Below are 19,942 nucleotides of genomic sequence, written 5' to 3'. Positions count from 1 at the left end.
ACCGTACTGTACTGTGTCTGCTGCTAATATAGACTGGATGATAATGAGATGTAGTATGTATAAAGAAGAAAAAAAAAACACGGGTAGGTGGTATACAATTATGGACGGACTGCCGAGTGCCGACACAGAGGTAGCTACAGCCGTGGACTACCGTACTGTACTGTGTCTGCTGCTAATATAGACTGGATGATAATGAGATGTAGTATGTATAAAGAAGAAAAAAAAACCACGGGTAGGTGGTATACAATTATGGACGGACTGCCGAGTGCCGACACAGAGGTAGCTACAGCCGTGGACTACCGTACTGTACTGTGTCTGCTGCTAATATAGACTGGATGATAATGAGATGTAGTATGTATAAAGAAGAAAGAAAAAAAACCACGGGTAGGTGGTATACAATTATGGATGGACTGCCGAGTGCCGACACAGAGGTAGCTACAGCCGTGGACTACCATACTGTACTGTGTCTGCTGCTAATATAGACTGGATGATAATGAGATGTAGTATGTATAAAGAAGAAAAAAAAACACGGGTAGGTGGTATACAATTATGGATGGACTGCCGAGTGCCGACACAGAGGTAGCTACAGCCGTGGACTACCGTACTGTACTGTGTCTGCTGCTAATATAGACTGGATGATAATGAGATGTAGTATATATAAAGAAGAAAGAAAAAAAAAACCACGGGTAGGTGGTATACAATTATGGATGGACTGCCGAGTGCCGACACAGAGGTAGCTACAGCCGTGAACTACCGTACTGTGTCTGCTGCTAGTATAGACTGGATGATAAATAATGATATAAAAAATATATATATATCACTACTGCAGCCGGACAGGTATATATTATATAATGACGGACCTGCTGGACACTGTCTGTCAGCAGAATGAGTTTTTTATAGAATAAAAAAACACCACACAAGTCACACGACGAGTGTTTAACTTTTTCAGGCAATCACAATATAGTATACTATACTGGTGGTCAGTGTGGTCAGGTCACTGGTCAGTCACACTGGCAGTGGCACTCCTGCAGCAAAAGTGTGCACTGTTTAATTTTAATAATATGTACTCCTGGCTCCTGCTATAACCTATAACTGCTCCCCAGTCTCCCCCACAATTAAGCTGTGTGAGCACAGTCAGATATTATACATAGATGATGCAGCACACTGGGCTGAGCACAGATATGGTATGTGACTGAGTCACTGTGTATCGTTTTTTTCAGGCAGAGAACGGATTATATTAAATAAAACTGCACTGGTGGTCACTGGTCAGTGGTCAGTCACTAGTAAACTCTGCACTCTCTAGTACTCCTAAGCTCCAGTAAATCAAGTGTCTCTGTCTCAATCTCACTCTCTCTCTTCTAATCTAAATGGAGAGGACGCCAGCCACGTCCTCTCCCTATCAATCTCAATGCACGTGTGAAAATGGCGGCGACGCGCGGCTCCTTATATAGAATCCGAGTCTCGCGATAGAATCCGAGCCTCGCGAGAATCCGACAGCGTCATGATGACGTTCGGGCGCGCTCGGGTTAACCGAGCAAGGCGGGAAGATCCGAGTCGCTCGGATCCGTGTAAAAAAAGCTGAAGTTCGGGCGGGTTCGGATTCCGAGGAACCGAACCCGCTCATCTCTACTCAAATGCCCTATTTGTCACATGTCCCGCCAGTGTGTTCAATAACATGATCCTCTGTGTGTCCTCATACATTGCACTATATCATAACACTTCATCACTACACTACATGCCCTATACACTGCACTACATCACTACACTACATCCCCTACACCCTGAATGACATCACTACACTACATGCCCCTATCCACTGCACTACATCACTATACTACATCTCCTACACCCTGAATGACATCACTACACTACATGCCCCTATCCACTGCACTACATCACTATACTACATCTCCTACACCCTGAATGACATCACTACACTACATGCCCCTATCCACTGCACTACATCGCTATACTACATCTCCTACACCCTGAATGACATCACTACACTACATGGCCCTATGCACTGCACTACATCACTACACTACATGCCCCTACACGCTGAACTACATCACTACACTATATGCCCCGCCCTATCCACTGCACTACATCACTACACTACATGCCCCTACACGCTGAACTACATCACTACACTACATGCCCCTATCCACTGCACTACATCACGATACTACATCCCCTACACGCTGAACTACATCACTACACTACATGCCCCTATCCACTGCACTACATCACTATACTACATCCCCTACACCCTGAACTACATCACTACACTACATGCCCCTATCCACTGCACTACATCACTATACTACATCCCCTACACCCTGAACTACATCACTACACTACATGCCCCTATCCACTGCACTACATCACTATACTACATCCCCTACACGCTGAACTACATCACTACACAACATGCCCCTATGCACTCCACTACATACCCTATATGCTACACTACATCACTACACTACATCCCCTGATATGCTACACCACATTGGTGCACTACATGCCCCTATATGCTGCAATACATGACTACACTACATACCCTATATGGTACACTACATCACTGCACTACACCCCCCTATAAACTACACCAAATCCCCCATCTGAGAGGCAAAGTGGAGATTGATACTCCAAAGCGCCTTGTGGGGGAACTGTCTTCAGAAAGGGCATTGTGTGTGTGTGTGTGTGTGTGTGTGTGTGGTGTGTCGGTACGCTTGTGTCGACATGTCTGATGAGGAAGGCTATGTGGGAGAGGAGCGGGAGCAAATGAATGTGTTGTCTCCGCCGACGGCGCCGACACCTGATTGGATGGATATGTGGAAGGTTTTAAATGATAATGGCCCTCATTCCGAGTTGTTCGCTCGCAAACTGCTTTTAGCAGCATTGCACACGCTAAGCCGTCGCCTACTGGGAGTGAATCTTAGCTTCTTAAAATTGCGAATGAAAGATTCGCAATATCGCGAAAAGACATCTCTGTGCAGTTTCTGAGTAGCTCGAGACTTACTCTGCCAGTGCGATCAGTTCAGTGCTTGTCGTTCCTGGTTTGACGTCACAAACACACCCAGCGTTCGCCCAGACACTCCTCCGTTTCTCCAGCCACTCCCGCGTTTTTCCCAGAAACGGTAGCGTTTTTTCCCACGCGCCCATAAAACGGCCTGTTTCCGCCCAGAAACACCCACTTCCTGTCAATCACACTACGATCGCCTGAGCGAAGAAAAAGCTGTGAGTAAAAATCCTAACTTCTTAGCAAATTTACTTGGCGCAGTCGCAGTGCGGACATTGCGCATGCGCACTAAGCGGAAAATCGCTGCGATGCGATGAAATTTACCGAGCGAACAACTCGGAATGAGGGCCAATGTTCATTCCTTGCATAAAAGGTTAGACAAAGCTGAAGCCTCGGGACAGTCAGGTTCTCAACCCGTGCCTGATCCTATGTCGCAGAGACCGTCGGGGTCTCAGAAGCACCCACTATCCCAAATTGTTGACACAGATACCGACATGGATTCTGACTCCAGTGTCGCTTACGATGATGCAAAGTTACAGCCAAAATTGGCTAAAGCCATCCGCTACATGATTATAGCAATTAAGGATGTTTTGAAACCCCAGTCCCTGACAAGAGGGAGCATATGTATAAGGGAAAGAAGCCTGTGGTGACCTTTCCCCCCTCACACGAACTGAACGAGTTGTGTGAAAAGGCTTGGGAATCTCCAGATAAAAAACTGCAGATTTCCAAACAGATTCTTATTGCGTATACTTTCCCGCCAACGGACAGCTAACGCTGGGAATCCTCCCCTAGGGTAGACAAAGCTTTAACACGCTTATCCAAGAAGGTAGCCCTGCCGTCACAGGATACGGCCACCCTCAAAGATGCTGCGGATCGCAAACAGGAGATTACCCTGAAGTCCATTTATACACATTCAGGTACTTTACTAAGACCGGCAATTGCGTCGGCCTGGGTGTGTAGTGCTGTAGCGGCATGGACGGATACCTTGGGGTAAATTTACTAAGGTGGGTGATTTTTAGAACTGGTGATGTTGCCTATGGCAACCAATCAGATTCTACTTACCATTTATCTAGCTGCTTCTAGCAGATAATAGATATAATCTGATTGGTTGCTATGGGCAACATCACCAGTTCTAAAAATCTCCCACCTTAGTAAATGTACCCCTAGTCTGAGGAAATTGATACCCTAGACAAGGACACTATATTATTGACCCTGGGGCATATTAAAGACGCTGTCCTATATATGAGAGATGCTCAAAGAGACATTAGTCTACTGGGTTCTAGAATAAACGCTATGTCGATTTCTTCCAGAAGGGTCCTGTGGACTCGGCAATGGACAGGTGATGCCGACTCAAAAAGGCATATGGAAGTTTTACCTTACAAGGGTGAGGAATTGTTCGGGGAGGGTCTCTCGGACCTGGTCTCCACAGCTACAGCTGGAAAGTCAAATTTTTTGCCTTATATTCCCTCACAGCCTAAGAGAGCACCGCATTATCAAATGCAGTCCTTTCGATCACAAAGGAACAAGAAAGTCCGAGGTGCATCCTTTCTTGCCAGAGGTAGGGGCAGAGGAAAGAAGCTGCACAACACAGCTAGTTCCCAGGAACAGAAGTCCTCCCCGGCCTCTACAAAATCCACCGCATGACGCTGGGGCTCCACTGGCGGAGCTAGGCCCGGTGGGGGGCGCGTCTTCGAAATTTCAGCCACATGTGGGTTCACTCCCAGGTGGATCCCTGGGCAATAGAAATTGTGTCTCAGGGATACAAGCTGGAATTCGAAGAGATGCCCCCTCACCGATATTTCAAATCGGCCCTACCAGCTTCCCCCCAAGAGAGGGAAATAGTGTTAACTGCAATTCACAAATTGTATCTTCAACAGGTGGTGGTCAAGGTTCCCCTCCTTCAACAGGGAAGGGGTTATTATTCGACCATGTTTGTAGTCCTGAAACCGGACGGTTCGGTCAGACCCATATTGAATTTAAAATCCCTGAACCTATACCTGAAAAGGTTCAAGTTCAAGATGGAATCGCTAAGAGCGGTCATCGCAAGTCTGGAGGGGGGGATTTTATGGTGTCTTTGGACATAAAGGATGCATACCTTCATGTCCCTATTTATCCACCTCATCAGGCGTACCTCAGATTTGTGGTACAGGATTATCATTACCAATTTCAGACGTTGCCGTTTGGTCTCTCCACGGCACCGAGAATCTTCACCAAGGTAATGGCGGAAATGATGGTGCTCCTGCGGAAGCAAGGTGTCACAATTATCCCGTACTTGGACGATCTCCTCATAAAAGCGAGATCAAGAGAGCAATTGCTGAACAGCGTATCACTTTCTCTGGAAGTGTTACGGCAACACGGCTGGATTCTCAATATTCCAAAGTCGCAGTTGGTTCCTACGACTCGTCTGCCTTTCCTGGGCATTATTCTGGACACAGACCAGAAAAGGGTTTATCTCCCAATAGAAAAAGCTCAGGAACTCATGACCCTGGTCAGGAACCTATTAAAACCAAAACAGGTGTCAGTGCATCACTGCACTCGAGTCCTGGGAAAGATGGTGGCATCATACGAGGCCATTCCCTTCAGCAGGTTCCATGCGAGGACTTTCCAATGGGACTTACTGAACAAGTGGTCCGAATCACATCTTCAGATGCATCGGTTAATCACCCTGTCCCCCAGGGCCAGGGTGTCACTCCGGTGGTGGCTGCAGAGTACTCACCTTCTCGAAGGCCGCAGATTCGTCATTCAGGATTGGGTCCTTGTGACCACGGACGCAAGCCTCCGAGGTTGGGGAGCAGTCACACAGGGAAGAAATTTCCAAGGTCTGTGGTCAAGTCAAGAGACTTGCCTTCACATCAACATCCTGGAACTAAGGGCCATATACAACGCCCTGCGTCAAGCGGAGAACTTGTTTCGCGACCAACCGGTTCTGATCCAGTCAGACAACATCACCGCAGTGGCTCATGTAAACCGCCAAGGCGGCACAAGGAGCAGAGTGGCGATGGCGGAAGCCGCCAGAATTCTTCGATGGGCGGAGAATCATGTAAGCGCACTGTCAGCAGTGTTCATTCCGGGAGTGGACAACTGGGAAGCAGACTTCCTCAGCAGACATGACCTCCACCCGGGAGAGTGGGGACTTCATCAGGAAGTCTTCACACAGATTACAAGTCGGTAGGAACTGCCACAGGTGGACATGATGGCATCCCGCCTCAACAAAAAGCTACAGAGGTATTGCGCCAGGTCAAGAGACCCTCAGGCAGTAAATGTAGACGCCCTGGTGACACCGTGGGTGTTCCAGTCGGTCTATGTATTTCCTCCTCTTCCTCTCATACCCAAGGTGCTGGGGATAATAAGAAAAAGAGGAGTGAGAACAATCCTCATTGTTCCAGATTGACCACGAAGGACTTGGTATCCAGATCTGCAAGAAATGCTCACAGAAGACCCGTGGTCTCTTCCTTTAAGACAGGACCTGTTGCAACAGGGGTCCTGTCTGTTCCAAGACTTACCGCGGCTGCGTTTGACGGCATGAGGGTTGAACGCCGGATCCTAGCAGAGAAAGGCATTCCGGATGAGGTCATTCCTACGCTGATAAAGGCTAGGAAGGACGTGACATCTAAATATTATCACTGTATATGGCGAAAATATGTTTCTTGGTGTGAGGCCAGGAATGCTCCTACGGAAGAATTCCAGCTGGGCCGTTTTCTTCACTTCCTACAGTCCGGAGTGAATTTGGGCCTAAAATTAGGCTTCATTAAGGTCCAGGTTTCGGCCCTATCCATTTTCTTTCAAAAAGAGTTGGCTTCTCTACCAGAAGTTCAGAAGTTTGTAAGGGAGTGCTGAATATTCAGCCTCCTTTTGTGCCTCCGGTGGCACCTTGGGATCTTAACGTGGTGTTAAGCTTCCTAAAGTCACACTGGTTTGAACCACTTAAAATGGTGGAGTTAAAATATCTCACATGGAAGGTGGTCATGTTATTAGCCTTGGCTTCGGCTAGGCGTGTGTCAGAATTGGCGGCTTTGTCACATAAAAGCCCCTATCTGGTTTTCCATATAGATAGAGCGGAATTGCGGACCCGTCCACAATTTCTGCCAAAAGTGGTGTCATCTTTTCATATGAACCAACCTATTGTGGTGCCTGTGGCTACACGTGACTTGTAGGATTCCGAGTTACTAGATGTGGTCAGGGCTTTGAAGGTTTATGTAGCCAGAACGGCTGGAGTCAGGAAAACGGAGTCCCTGTTTGTCCTGTATGCATCCAACAAGATTGGTGCTCCTGCTTCAAAGCAAACTATTGCTCGCTGGATCTGTAACACGATTCAGCAGGCTTATTCTACGGCTGGATTGCAGTTACCTAAATCGGTTAAGGCCCATTCCACTAGGAAGGTGGGCTCTTCTTGGGCGGCTGCCCAAGGGGTCTCGGTATTACAGCTATGCCGAGCTGCTACTTGGACAGGTTCAAACACCTTTGCAAAGTTCTACAAGTTTGATACCCTGGCTGAGGAGGACCTTGTGTTTACTCAATCGGTGCTGCAGAGTCATCCGCACTCTCCCGCCCGTTTGGGAGCTTTTGTATAATCCCCAAGGTCCTTACGGAGTCCCCAGCATCCACTAGGACATTAGAGAAAATAAGATTTTACTTACCGGTAAATCTATTTCTCGTAGACCGTAGTGGATGCTGGGCGCCCGTCCCAAGTGCGGACTTCTTCTACAATACTTGTATATAGTTATTGCTTCAATAAGGGTTAAGTTATTGTTGCATCGGGCATGACCTGATGCTCTGTTATTTATCATACTGGTAACTGGGTAAAGTTATCACAAGTTGTACGGTGTGATTGGTGTGGCTGGTATGAGTCTTGCCCTGGATTACCAAAATCCTTTCCTTGTACTGTCAGCTCTTCCGGGCACAGTTTCTCTAACTGAGGTCTGGAGGAGGGGCATAGAGGGAGGAGCCAGTGCACTCCAGTAGTCCTAATTCTTTCTTAGAGTGCCCTGTCTCCTGCGGAGCCCGTCTATTCCCCATGGTCCTTACGGAGTCCCCAGCATCCACTACGGACTACGAGAAAAGATTTACCGGTAAGTAAAATCTTATTTATTCTGCTGTGTCCTGGAAGGGTCTCTGCATGGAGTCTAGAAGAGAGATGCGGGTACATTCCCGTCTCACTTACTGACACCCACCAATAGGGGGTGCCAGAGGCGTATCTAGCACGAGGCGAGCAGGGCACGTGCCCCGGGCGCCGTCGCATCCCCAACAGAGGCCCCCACCGGCACCTGCACGGCCTGTCACACTGGACAGGCAGCAGCAGCCAGGAACCTCCCCTACTCCCCCCCCCCCCCCCCTCCTCCCTGCAAATTGTACAGTGCACGATCACGCGTGTGCGGCCTCGGAAGGGCAGGTGAGCGGGCTAAACAGTTTTTAAAGCTGTTTATACTTTCCTGTCGGGAGAGGGGAGGAGGGTGCGGGACAGTGTGTGTGTGTGTGTGTTAATTGTGTGTGTGTGTGTGTGTGTGACAGTGTGTGTGTGTGTGTGTGTGTGTGTGTGTGTGACAGTGTGAGTGTGTGTGACAGTGTGAGTGTGTATTAATTGTGTGTGTGGGATAGTGTGTGTGTGGGACAGTGTGCGTGTGTGTGGGACAGTGTGAGTGTGTGCTAATTGTCTCGGCGGTCAGTGGCGTCTGCAGTGTGCGCCCCCCCGTCCTCTTCTGCCGCTGACCGGAGCGGTGTTGTGCAGCTCTCCCCCTCCTCCGCCGGCTCCGTCCTCCCGCTGACAGGAGCGGCGGTGTGCGGCTCTCCCCCTCCTCCGCCGGCTCCGTCCTCCCGGCGTGACCCTGCAGTGTGTGCGGCTCTCCCCAGCAGCAGCAGCAGGTTAGTCTCTCTCTCTCTCTCTCTCTCGCGCTCTCTCTCTCTCTCTCTCTCTCTCTCTCTCTCTCTCTCTCTCTCGCGCGCGTGGGATGTATGTGTGAGTGTGTAAGTGTGTTCTAATAAAGTTTTACTGTCACGGTGTGTGTGTTGTGTTTTTATTTGTGTTTTTTGTTGTAGAACTACAGTGACCAGCGGGCCCGTTATTTCCCCGCATGCTGGTACTTGAGATCTTTTTTTTATTACATGGCTATCAGCCTCCCATCCACCGCCCACGGATGGGGGGGGGGCAGCCTCAGGCTTCACCCCTGGTCCTTGGGTGCCTGGAGGGGGGTGACCCTTGATTTAAGGGGTCCCCACTCCTCCAGGGAACCCCGCCCAGGGGTGACTAGTTGGGGGGGTAATGCCACGGCCGCAGGGATCTACATAAAGGTGTTCCCCAGCTGTGGCATTGTGTCCCTGGCTAGTGGAGCCCGGTGCTGATTTTACAAATACGGGGGGACCCCTACATCTTTTGTCCCCCGTATTTTTGGAACCAGGACCGGAATAAGAGCCTGGTGCTGGTTGTCTAAATACGGGGAACCTCTGTCCAATTTTTTCCCAGTGTTTAAACAACCAGGACCGGCTCAAAGAGCCCGAGGCTGGTTATACTTAGGAGGGGGGACCCCACACATTTTTTTTTTTACATTTTTTAACCCATTCAGACCCTTCTCCATTAAGTTAATGGAAGCCCTGGACAACAAAATTGCATTCATGTCCTCCTCCCACTCCCTTCCCAGTCCCAAACACTAATAATTTTTTTTTCCCTATAAAAATGTACAATATATCACAAGTATGATGAGCAGGCAGGCAGCGGGCATTAGCGGCATCGGACTGAGATGCAAATTAGTGGCGGAGGGCTGGGTCAGTTGACGGTGGGTGAGTTTGTAAGCCATTGGCGGTGGCAGCGGGCATCGGCTCAGAGGCAGTAGCGGGCATTGGCTCGGTGGCGGTAGGGGTCATCGGCAGGATTATGGCTGTAGTGCCTCACAAGCCACTGACCTCACCGCACACCACTGGTGTGTGGGACAGTGTGTGTTAATTGTGTGTATGTGGGACAGTGTGAGTGTGTGTTAATTGTGTGTGTGTGTGTGTGTGTGTGTGAGACAGTGTGAGTGTGTGTACATTTTTGCAGTCCAGTGTGTATGGGGGAGGGGAAAGTATGAGAATGTGTGTGTAGTCTAAGTGGGTGTGTGTGGTGTTTGGGGGTGGCCAGTCTGTGTGTGTGTGTGTGTGTGTGTGTGTGTGTGTGTGTGTGTGTGTGTGTGTGTGTGTGTGTGTAAGTAAGGGAGTGGGGCAGTCTGTGTGTGTGGGCGGGATGTACTAATGGCCATTTACCGTATAGGGATATGTATTAAACCACGGGCGCTGAGATGCCCTTCTCACTCACCATCCAGCTGGGTGGGCGAGCCGGGCAGGTGGAAAGCCAGCAGCAGGGGCAGCATGTCGGATATCAGCAGCCGAGGGTGCAGGCTGTAAGGCACGTACGGAGCCCAAAGCAGGAGATCGGCAGTAACAAGCGGCTTCTGCTTCCGCGTTCAACATGCTGCCGATCTGCGGCTTTGGGCTACGCAGGGTTCGGGGGATGGGTGTCCTCTGCCGGTGTACTGCAGCTCTGGGGGTGCGGGCTCCGGAGGCTCTCAGCACTGTTGAATATCCAGCTGCCTCAAGTATGTACAGCCCGCACCCTCGGCTGCTGATATCCGGCATGCTGCTGGCTGTCCCCCCGCCCGGCTCGGCCACACAGCTGTATGGTGAGAAGGGCATCTCAGTTCCTGAGGTTTAACACATATGCCTCAGTAAATGGCCTCTGCGGTAAACGATACTAATGCTTACCGTGGCAGTAACAGCGGGGAGGATGGCGTACATCGAGATCCTGCAGCAGGAGAGAAGAACCCCTTCGGAGCGCAGCAGACCACACTGAAAAGGGTGCATCCCCGGTGCGGTGCTCTGCATCCCGGGTGGCCCGAAGATGTGGAGTGTCGGAGGTGGCAGAAGCGCCGCAGCTTGGGGTGAGAAACCGCTGCAGCCCTTCCGCTGCTAAACTCTGCAATTAGTCTATTAAGGGGGTAGGCTCCCCTCACCACAGTGCCCCGCAGGATTAGTTAATTAAGGGGGTAGGATCCCCTCACTCTATAATGTGAATTTCGGCTCATACCGTGCTATAATGTGAATTTCGGCTCATACCGTGTGGGGTAACGTGAATTTCGGCTCATACCGTGTGGGGTAACGTGAATTTCGGCTCATACCGTGTGGGGTAATGTGAATTTCGGCTCATACCGTGTGGGGTAATGTGAATTTCGGCTCATACCGTGTGCAATAAAGTGAATTTCGGCTCATACCGTGTGCTATAATGTGAATTTCGGCTCATGCCATGTGGGGTAATGTGAATTTCAGCTCATACTGTGTGCTATAATGTGAATTTCGGCTCATGCCATGTGGGGTAATGTGAATTTCGGCTCATACTGTGTGCTATAATGTAAATTTCGGCTCATGCCGTGTGGGGTAATGTGAATTTCAGCTCATACTGTGTGCTATAATGTGAATTTCGGCTCATGCTGTGTGGGGTAATGTGAATTTCGGCTCATACCGTGTGCTATGATGTGAAAGGGGCACCAGTACTAGATAGTATAAGGGGTCCTACTACACTCACGCCCCTTTTGAGTGTCCACACCCCTTTTCGGGAGCGCACGCGCCTTCGGCGCGCGCATAATTGCTATCTACACTCTTTCATTCCCCCTTCAAAAATTCAACCTCGACCACTGCACCTACATCTGTACATACACACCCTGACATCTTTATATACAGTGACACCGGTGGCGTCTGCACATACTTTCCTTTTGGATTTTTTTTTTTTAAACTAATTATTTATTTATTTATTTTTGGGAGGGCGCCATTATTGATCTTGCCCTGGGCTCCAAAAACCCTAGCTACGCCTCTGGGGGGTGCTACACTTGGTCCGCAGATTATTCGGATTACACCAGAACCTTACATGTTATTTCCTTTGGCCCCTAGAATACGGATGATTGTATTTTGCTGCTGTGTTCTTCTTCTCTGTTACATTGCTGGGATTTGGGTATACCCATTATACTGATTCCCCTCTTCCGCCCTCCCTCCCTACTACTCATACGTTACCCCTTCTCACCATCATCCTCCCTGTATCACAGAGACAATGTTATTTATACAAAAGACACATTACACATGTTCTCTGCAGAACGACAGGTTCCTTTATTTAGGTATATATTAGTATATAACTGCACCGGCCGCACAGGATATATTTGTACATTGAAATAAAATGTATTGTTAAAAATATATATTCCCCCCAAGTTTCCTATTTCCACCTTTTTTCATCTATTGTGTAAGGCAGGTGTGTAATTAGCGGCAGCATCATCCTCTCTGCGTCTGTGGTGCGATATCCACCCACCAATCGCTAGGACTAGCATCAGCTTAAGGGGCTTATTTACTAAAGTGTTGTAGCAGCAATTCCTCCGAGAAGGAGCGCTGTCTGCCGCAGTCCCTCGTTACAATGGCGGAAGCAGTTTCCATGGCTTGTCCCTGACGGCGATCACCACTGTCCCCTATAGGATATATATATATATATATATATATGCAGAGGGATCCCTATGTCATTATTGTACCATTTGCAGTGTTTGTTATCCCCACGATCCCTATACCCTCACAATCTCCTGTCACTCCTTCTGCCGCCGTGAGCCTGAACATCAGTAGCTCCGGCCGTGTCTCTGGGTGTTTGTTAAACATTGATCGTCACACTGCTTTTGGTGACCTGCGCGCCGTACCAGCCCTTCCAAAATTTGGAGTCTTGGCCGCCATGCTTGAAACGAATGTAGCGCACCCCAGGGCCATAGCGGGAGAATGTATGTCCGATCTGTAATCAAGGAAAACATCCAGAGAATTATCAGACACCTTATGTACTACCAGGTATAGTAATCTTCCATTTACTGTACATGAGAAGGAGCAGGACTCATCTTACAGCGGACAGATCCGCAGCCTAATCCTAACCCATTCCCTCCCCAGTGCCTAATCCTAACCCATCTCTCACCTCCCACCCAGGGGCGGATTGGGCTGCTGAAAGAGTGGGTAGGTCCCAGCTTGGCTGGTCACATTACCCCTGCTGACCCGGCCAATTCTTACTCCTGCTGCAGTGTTGCTGCTTCTGGGATCTGCGTTCTGCTGCACAACGCAAACCTGGAAGCTGCCATCTGCTCCGGCTGTCAGGCACTTTGCTAGACCACCAGGGAGACCTGCAGCTACTGTGCACTTCATGTTGTCGCTAGCCGGGAGACACCGGCGCTGCGCCTCCAGCAACTCACACTTCCAGGACTCGTGGAGCTGCAGTACACCCCCATACATTTCCCAGGACATGGCGCCTGTGTCACTACCCCAGAACTGATATACAGATGTAGCCATGTTCATCCTGCTGTGATGTGGCATGATGCACAGCGTGCCAGGCTGCAACTATTTGCAGCCGATCGATCGCGCCATTAAGTCCATTAGGAATTAATGAAGCGATGGCCGGCTACATCTGTACTTGCTAAGTAACCGATGGTGCCGAGTTTTGCTACATGGGGTGGGACACCTATAGAGGAGGGGGCTCTGCAGGGGGTGGGACACCTATAGAGGAGGGGGCTCTGCAGGAGGTGGGACACCTATAGAGTAGGGGGCTCTGCGGGAGGTGGGACACCTATAGAGGAGGGAGCTCTGCAGTATGTGGGACACCTATAGAGTAGGAGGCTCTGCAGGAGGTGGGACACATATAGAGGAGGGGGCTCTGCAGGAGATGGGACACCTATAGAGGAGGGGGCTCTGCAGGGGGTGGGACACCTATAGAGGAGGGGGCTCTGCAGGAGGTGGGACACCTATAGAGGAGGGGGCTCTGCAGGAGGTGGGACACCTATAGAGGAGGGAGCTCTGCAGGAGGTGGGACACCTATAGAGGAGGGGGCTCTGCAGGAGGTGGGACACCTATAGAGGAGGGAGCTCTGCAGTATGTGGGACACCTATAGAGTAGGAGGCTCTGCAGGAGGTGGGACACATATAGAGGAGGGGGCTCTGCAGGAGGTGGGACACATATAGAGGAGGGGGCTCTGCAGGAGATGGGACACCTATAGAGGAGGGGGCTCTGCAGGGGGTGGGACACCTATAGAGGAGGGGGCTCTGCAGGAGGTGGGACACCTATAGAGGAGGGGGCTCTGCAGGAGGTGGGACACCTATAGAGGAGGGAGCTCTGCAGGAGGTGGGACACCTATAGAGGAGGGGGCTCTGCAGGAGGTGGGACACCTATAGAGGAGGGGGCTCTGCAGGGGGTGGGGCACCTATAGAGGAGGGGGCTCTGCAGGAGGTGGGACACCTATAGAGGAGGGGGCTCTGCAGGGGGTGGGACACCTATAGAGGAGGGGGCTCTGCAGGAGGTGGGACACCTATAGAGGAGGGGGCTCTGCAGGGGGTGGGACACCTATAGAGGAGGGGGCTCTGCAGGGGGTGGGACACCTATAGAGGAGGGGGCTCTGCAGGGGGTGGGACACCTATAGAGGAGGGGGCTCTGCAGGGGGTGGGACACCTATAGAGGAGGGGGCTCTGCAGGAGGTGGGACACCTATAGAGGAGGGGGCTCTGCAGGAGGTGGGACACCTATAGAGGAGGGGGCTCTGCAGGGGGTGGGACACCTATAGAGGAGGGGGCTCTGCAGGGGGTGGGACACCTATAGAGGAGGGGGCTCTGCAGGGGGTGGGACACCTATAGAGGAGGGGGCTCTGCAGGAGGTGGGACACCTATAGAGGAGGGGGCTCTGCAGGGGGTGGGACACCTATAGAGGAGGGGGCTCTGCGGGAGGTGGGACACCTATAGAGTAGGGGGCTCTGCAGTATGTGGGACACCTATAGAGTAGGGCTCTGCAGGAGGTGGGACACATATAGAGGAGGGAGCTCTGCAGGAGGTGGGACACCTATAGAGGAGGGGGCTCTGCAGGAGGTGGGACACCTATAGAGGAGGGGGCTCTGCAGGAGGTGGGACACCTATAGAGGATGTGGCTCTGCAGGAGGTGGGACACCTATAGAGGAGGGGGGCTCTACAGAAGGTGGGACACCTATAGAGGAGGGAGCTCTGCAGGAGATGGGACACCTATAGAGGAGGGAGCTCTGCAGGAGGTGGGACACCTATAGAGGAGGGAGCTTTGCAGGAGCTGGGACACCTATAGAGAAGGGGGCTCTGCAGGAGGTGGGACACTTATAGAGGAGGGGGCTCTGCAGGAGGTGGGACACTTATAGAGGAGGGGGCTCTGCAGGAGGTGGGACACCTATAGGAGAGACTGATTTTCTACCTGTAGTGGGACACCTATAGAGGTGGGGCTCTATCAATTGCTGGACATGACACCTATAGAGGGTGCTCTGCTGCATAGAGTAGGACACATATAGATGAGGGGGCTCTTTAGTGGGTGGGACCCTTAAAGGGAATGAACTCAATTCTCTCCTCTTTTGAACCATAATGGCTATTTCACATCTGTTTGCATCAATAAACTTCTCAGAAAATTCTGATGTTGTTTGACATGTTACACAACCCCCTTTCCATTTGAAAAAATTGACTTAGATTCAAGATGGATGATTTCAAGATTGCGTCCATGTTCGGTACATACCCTGAAAGATAGCCCAGCTCACCCATAACTTACTGGAGTATTCAGTTTTCCAATTTACTGCACAGTTTTTGAAACAAAAGGGTGTACTGCGACTTTTGAATCACCCTGTATATATATATAAAACCGTAGATTCAGTACAAAAACCAAGGTTATGGATGAATTCGCCTCCGTGAGCCAATCATAGACTCAGTGTAGCAGAGATCTTTGTTTTGGCGAATCGGATGTGAAGTACCCTAGGATAAAACCTCTCACCAGGAAAAATCACCCAAGAGATAATAACCATTAGTGATCAAGCAATGATGTTTCATTTGTTCAACATTTTCTTATAAAAGAGTAATGGCAGAAAATATTACATCACCAAACAAATTCATATGAATGTCAATGTTAAAGATTCATACCCCTGAAGAAGTCATAGAGACTAAACGCATAGGCTTCACCAATCTATATTCATTGTGTCGTTGTATTAATAATCTCCAGCCTGAGCTCACACCTTTGCTAAAGTGAGGGGAGATTTGTACCCTCATCTGTACATTGACATCCATATGAATTTGTTTGGTGATATAATAGAGTAAAATGGCAGAAAATATTACAAGAAAATGTTGAACAAATTAAACATCATTGCTTGACCACTAATGGTTATTATCTCTTGGGTGATTTTTCCTGGTGAGAGGTTTTATCCTAGGGTACTTCACATCCGATTAGCCAAAACAAAGATCTCTGCTACACTGAGTCTATGATTGGCCCATGGAGGCGGATTCGTTTATAACCTTGGATTTTGTACTGAATCTACAGTTATATATGTATTAGCGCACTAGGATATTAGTTTGTGGTTGTGTGATATCTTGAGGTCCCGACTAACAGCGGTCCTATCCTAGTGCTGCTCTTTATAGAGCGCAAATTAAGAGTATTTTATTGCATCCTGTAGGGCAACTACATCTTGAGATAATTGTATTGTCTAGACCAGAGGTTCTCAAACTCGGTCCTCAGGACCCCACACAGTGCATGTTTTGCAGGTAACCCAGCAGGTGCACAGGTGTATTAATTAGTCACTGACACATTTTTAAAGGTCCACATGTGGAGCTCATTATCTCAATTGTGATTCTGTGAGGAGACCTGTAAAACATGCACTGTGTGCGGTCCTGAGGACCGAGTTTGAGAACCTGTGGTCTAGACAGATGACTCCGCATTCTATGTCCCCCGCTCTGTAGATATGATGATGATGATGATGAAGATGATGTGTGATAATGCGATAGTGACACCCTATTACCCAGCACACTATAGGGGATAAACACCATCCCCGGCACCACTGAAGCTGACAATAGAAATTCCCAAATACACACTGGTGCCCATATTAGTGACCCAGGCAGTGTCTGTGTTTGAGTGTGTGATATAACACTAAGGGGCAGATGTACTAAGCAGTGAAAAGAGTGGAGAAGTGAGCCAGTGGAGAAGTTGCCCATGGCAACCAATCAGCATTGACGTAACATTTATAATTCGCATACTATAAAATTATACAGAGCAGCTGATTGGTTGCCATGAGCTACTTCTCCACTGGCTCACTTCTCCGCTCTTATCACTGCCTAGTACATCTCCCTCTAAAGCCCAAATGTATTACGCCTTAACAAGAGATAATGTGGAGATGCATATAGAGAGAGATAAAGTACCAGCCAATCAGCTACTAACTGTCATGTTACAGGATGTGTTTAATAAATGACAGAAGCTGATTGGCTGGTACTTTATCTCTCTCTTTATCCGTCTCCACTTTATATTCTGTCAAGGCTTAATACGTTTCGGCCTAAATTACATACAAGTGTACCTAATACACAGACCTAAGCTTATACGTTGGTGAGTCCAACAGGGCAATGAAAATAATCCCGGACCCAGTAGGTCTCTGCGGGATCAGTTCCACTGTAATTACACCCAACGTCCAGCAGAACATGTGTAACGTTCCGGTCTCTCAGGTTCTGTCAGTGACTAATCCCGTGATCCCCACTCACCTGGCGCCAGTAGTTGTCCAATGTCTCCGGGATGGTGATCGTGCCGCTCTTGTATTCAGCGATCACCTCGCGACAGTCAGACAGTAGTTGCACAGTCAGCTCATAGCGACATCCGCAATCATGCCGCGATCCGTACCTGCAATTATCCCATGTACTATGATTAATGGCCTGTATACCTTACACATGGGCACAGGAGAACTGCCCCGTCATACTATACACATAACACATCTATGGCATGCTGTGACTAGGGGAAGGATGGGGATTACTATAGAATTGTCAGGATTCTGATTTAGTCTGTTCCCGGAGCGGGCACTAGTGGGTCAGTGTTGGAATGACGTATGAAACGTGGAGACTGAATAAAGTCCTGCGCATATGCGCTGATGTTTAATAAACACAAAGGTCACAGAACAATGATATAATAATAGATGGTACGTAACATTGGTAGTAGCAGAAATGAAATGATAAACGGTAACTGAATCCAAGGTAATGATAAAAAGTCTTTGGCAACACAGATATATCTTGGTGATAAGTTGATGGCTGAATGCAGAAGGTTTAAAGCAAATAAAGTCTCTGACAACAAAACGTGAAAACAACTTGATAACTCGATGCAAACGGTTTTAAGCAAAATAAAGTCACTGGTAACACAAATGTGAAATAACTTGGTAGCTGGATGTAAACGGATTTGTAAATAATAATTGAAACAAAGCAACACTCCGGTAACGTGGAATAACTTGATAAATGCAAATGGTTTGGAAAACAGTACTCCAATAATACTTGCAAAGCACACTGGCCCTCATTCTGAGTTGTTCGCTCACTAGCTACTTTTTGCAGAAATGCACACGCTAAGCCGCAACCTACTAGGAGTGAATCTTAGCTTTGCAGAATTGCGAACGAAAGATTAGCAGAATTGCGAATAGAAATTTATTTGCAGTTTCTGAGTAGCTCGAGACTTACTCCTACACTGCGATCAGTTCAGTCAGTTTCGTTCCTGGTTTGACGTCACAAACACACCCAGCGTTCACCCAGACACTCCCCCGTTTCTCCAGACACTCCCGCGTTTTTCCCTGCAACACCTGCGTCTTTCCGCACACTCCCATAAAACGGCCAGTTTTCGCCCAGAAACACCCACTTCCTGTCAATCACACTACGATCAGTAGAACGATGAAAAAACTTTGTTAGGCCGTGAGTAAAATACCAAACTTTTGTGCAAATTTACTTGGCGCAGACGCACTGCGAACATTGCGCATGCGCAGTTTGCGACTAATCGCTCCGATGCGAAGAAAAATAACGAGCAAACAACTCGGAATGAGGGCCCCAGTCTCTGATAACTAAACGTGGAATGACTTGGTAAATAAATGTAACATAAAAGTTCTTTAGCCAAGCAAGGCCCAGGCAGGAGAAAGTCCTAACTCAGCATGCTTGTTAAGTAGAGATGTGCACCGGGAATTTTTCGGGTTTTGTGTTTTGGTTTTGGATTCGATTCCGCGGCCGTGTTTTGGATTCGGACGCGTTTTGGCAAAACCTCCCTGAAAATTTTTTGTCGGATTCGGGTGTGTTTTGGATTCGGGTGTTTTTTTTCAAAACCCCTCAAAAACAGCTTAAATCATAGAATTTGGGGGTCATTTTGATCCCATAGTATTATTAACCTCAATAACCATAATTTCCACTCATTTCCAGTCTATTCTGAACACCTCACAATATTATTTTTAGTCCTAAAATTTGCACCGAGGTCGCTGGATGACTAAGCTAAGCGACACAACTGGCCGACACAAACACCTGGCCCATCTAGGAGTGGCACTGCAGTGTCACGCAGGATGGCCCTTCCAAAAAATACTCCCCAAACAGCACATGATGCAAATAAAAATGAAAGAAAAAAGAGGTGCAAGATGGAATTGTCCTTGGGCCCTCCCTCACACCCTTATGTTGTATAACAGGACATGCACACTTTAACGAACCCATCATTTCAGCCACAGGGTCTGCCACACAACTGTGACTGAAATGACTGTTTGGTTTGGGCCCCCACCAAAAAAGAAGCAATCAATTTCTCCTTGCTCAAACTGGCTCTACAGAGGCAAGATGTCCACCTCCTCCTCATCATCCGATTCCTCACCCCTTTCACTGTGTACATCCCCCTCCTCACAGATTATTAATTCGTCCCCACTGGAATCCACCATCTCAGGTCCCCGTGTACTTTCTGGAGGCAATTGCTGGTGAATGTCTCCACGGAGGAACTGATTATAATTCATTTTGATGAACATCATCTTCTCCACATTTTCTGGAAGTAACCTCGTACGCCGATTGCTGACAAGGTGAGCGGCGGCACTAAACACTCTTTCGGAGTACACACTGGAGGGGGGGCAACTTAGGTGAAATAAAGCCAGTTT

General features: G+C 48.9%; 1 protein-coding gene across 1 annotated transcript in view; it reads right to left on the bottom strand.

The window, feature by feature from the left end:
• Positions 1-12,152: 12,152 nt before the first annotated feature.
• LOC134965408 (F-box only protein 2-like) overlaps positions 12,153-19,942 on the bottom strand; it is a 42,908-nt gene continuing 35,118 nt past the window's right edge. Inside the window, exons 4-5 of the mRNA XM_063941867.1 lie at positions 17,559-17,694; positions 12,153-12,800 (exon numbers count right to left, since the gene is read on the bottom strand). Of these exons, the coding sequence (XP_063797937.1) occupies positions 12,666-12,800; positions 17,559-17,694 (271 nt within the window). The 3' untranslated portion in view covers positions 12,153-12,665. The remainder of the gene's footprint in view (positions 12,801-17,558; positions 17,695-19,942) is intronic.

This window comes from Pseudophryne corroboree, chromosome 10, assembly GCF_028390025.1.
Source record: "Pseudophryne corroboree isolate aPseCor3 chromosome 10, aPseCor3.hap2, whole genome shotgun sequence".
In the NCBI taxonomy this organism is placed as follows: domain Eukaryota; kingdom Metazoa; phylum Chordata; class Amphibia; order Anura; family Myobatrachidae; genus Pseudophryne; species Pseudophryne corroboree.
Note: the sequence above shows the minus strand (reverse complement) of the source record. Positions and strands in the feature narration are given on the sequence as shown.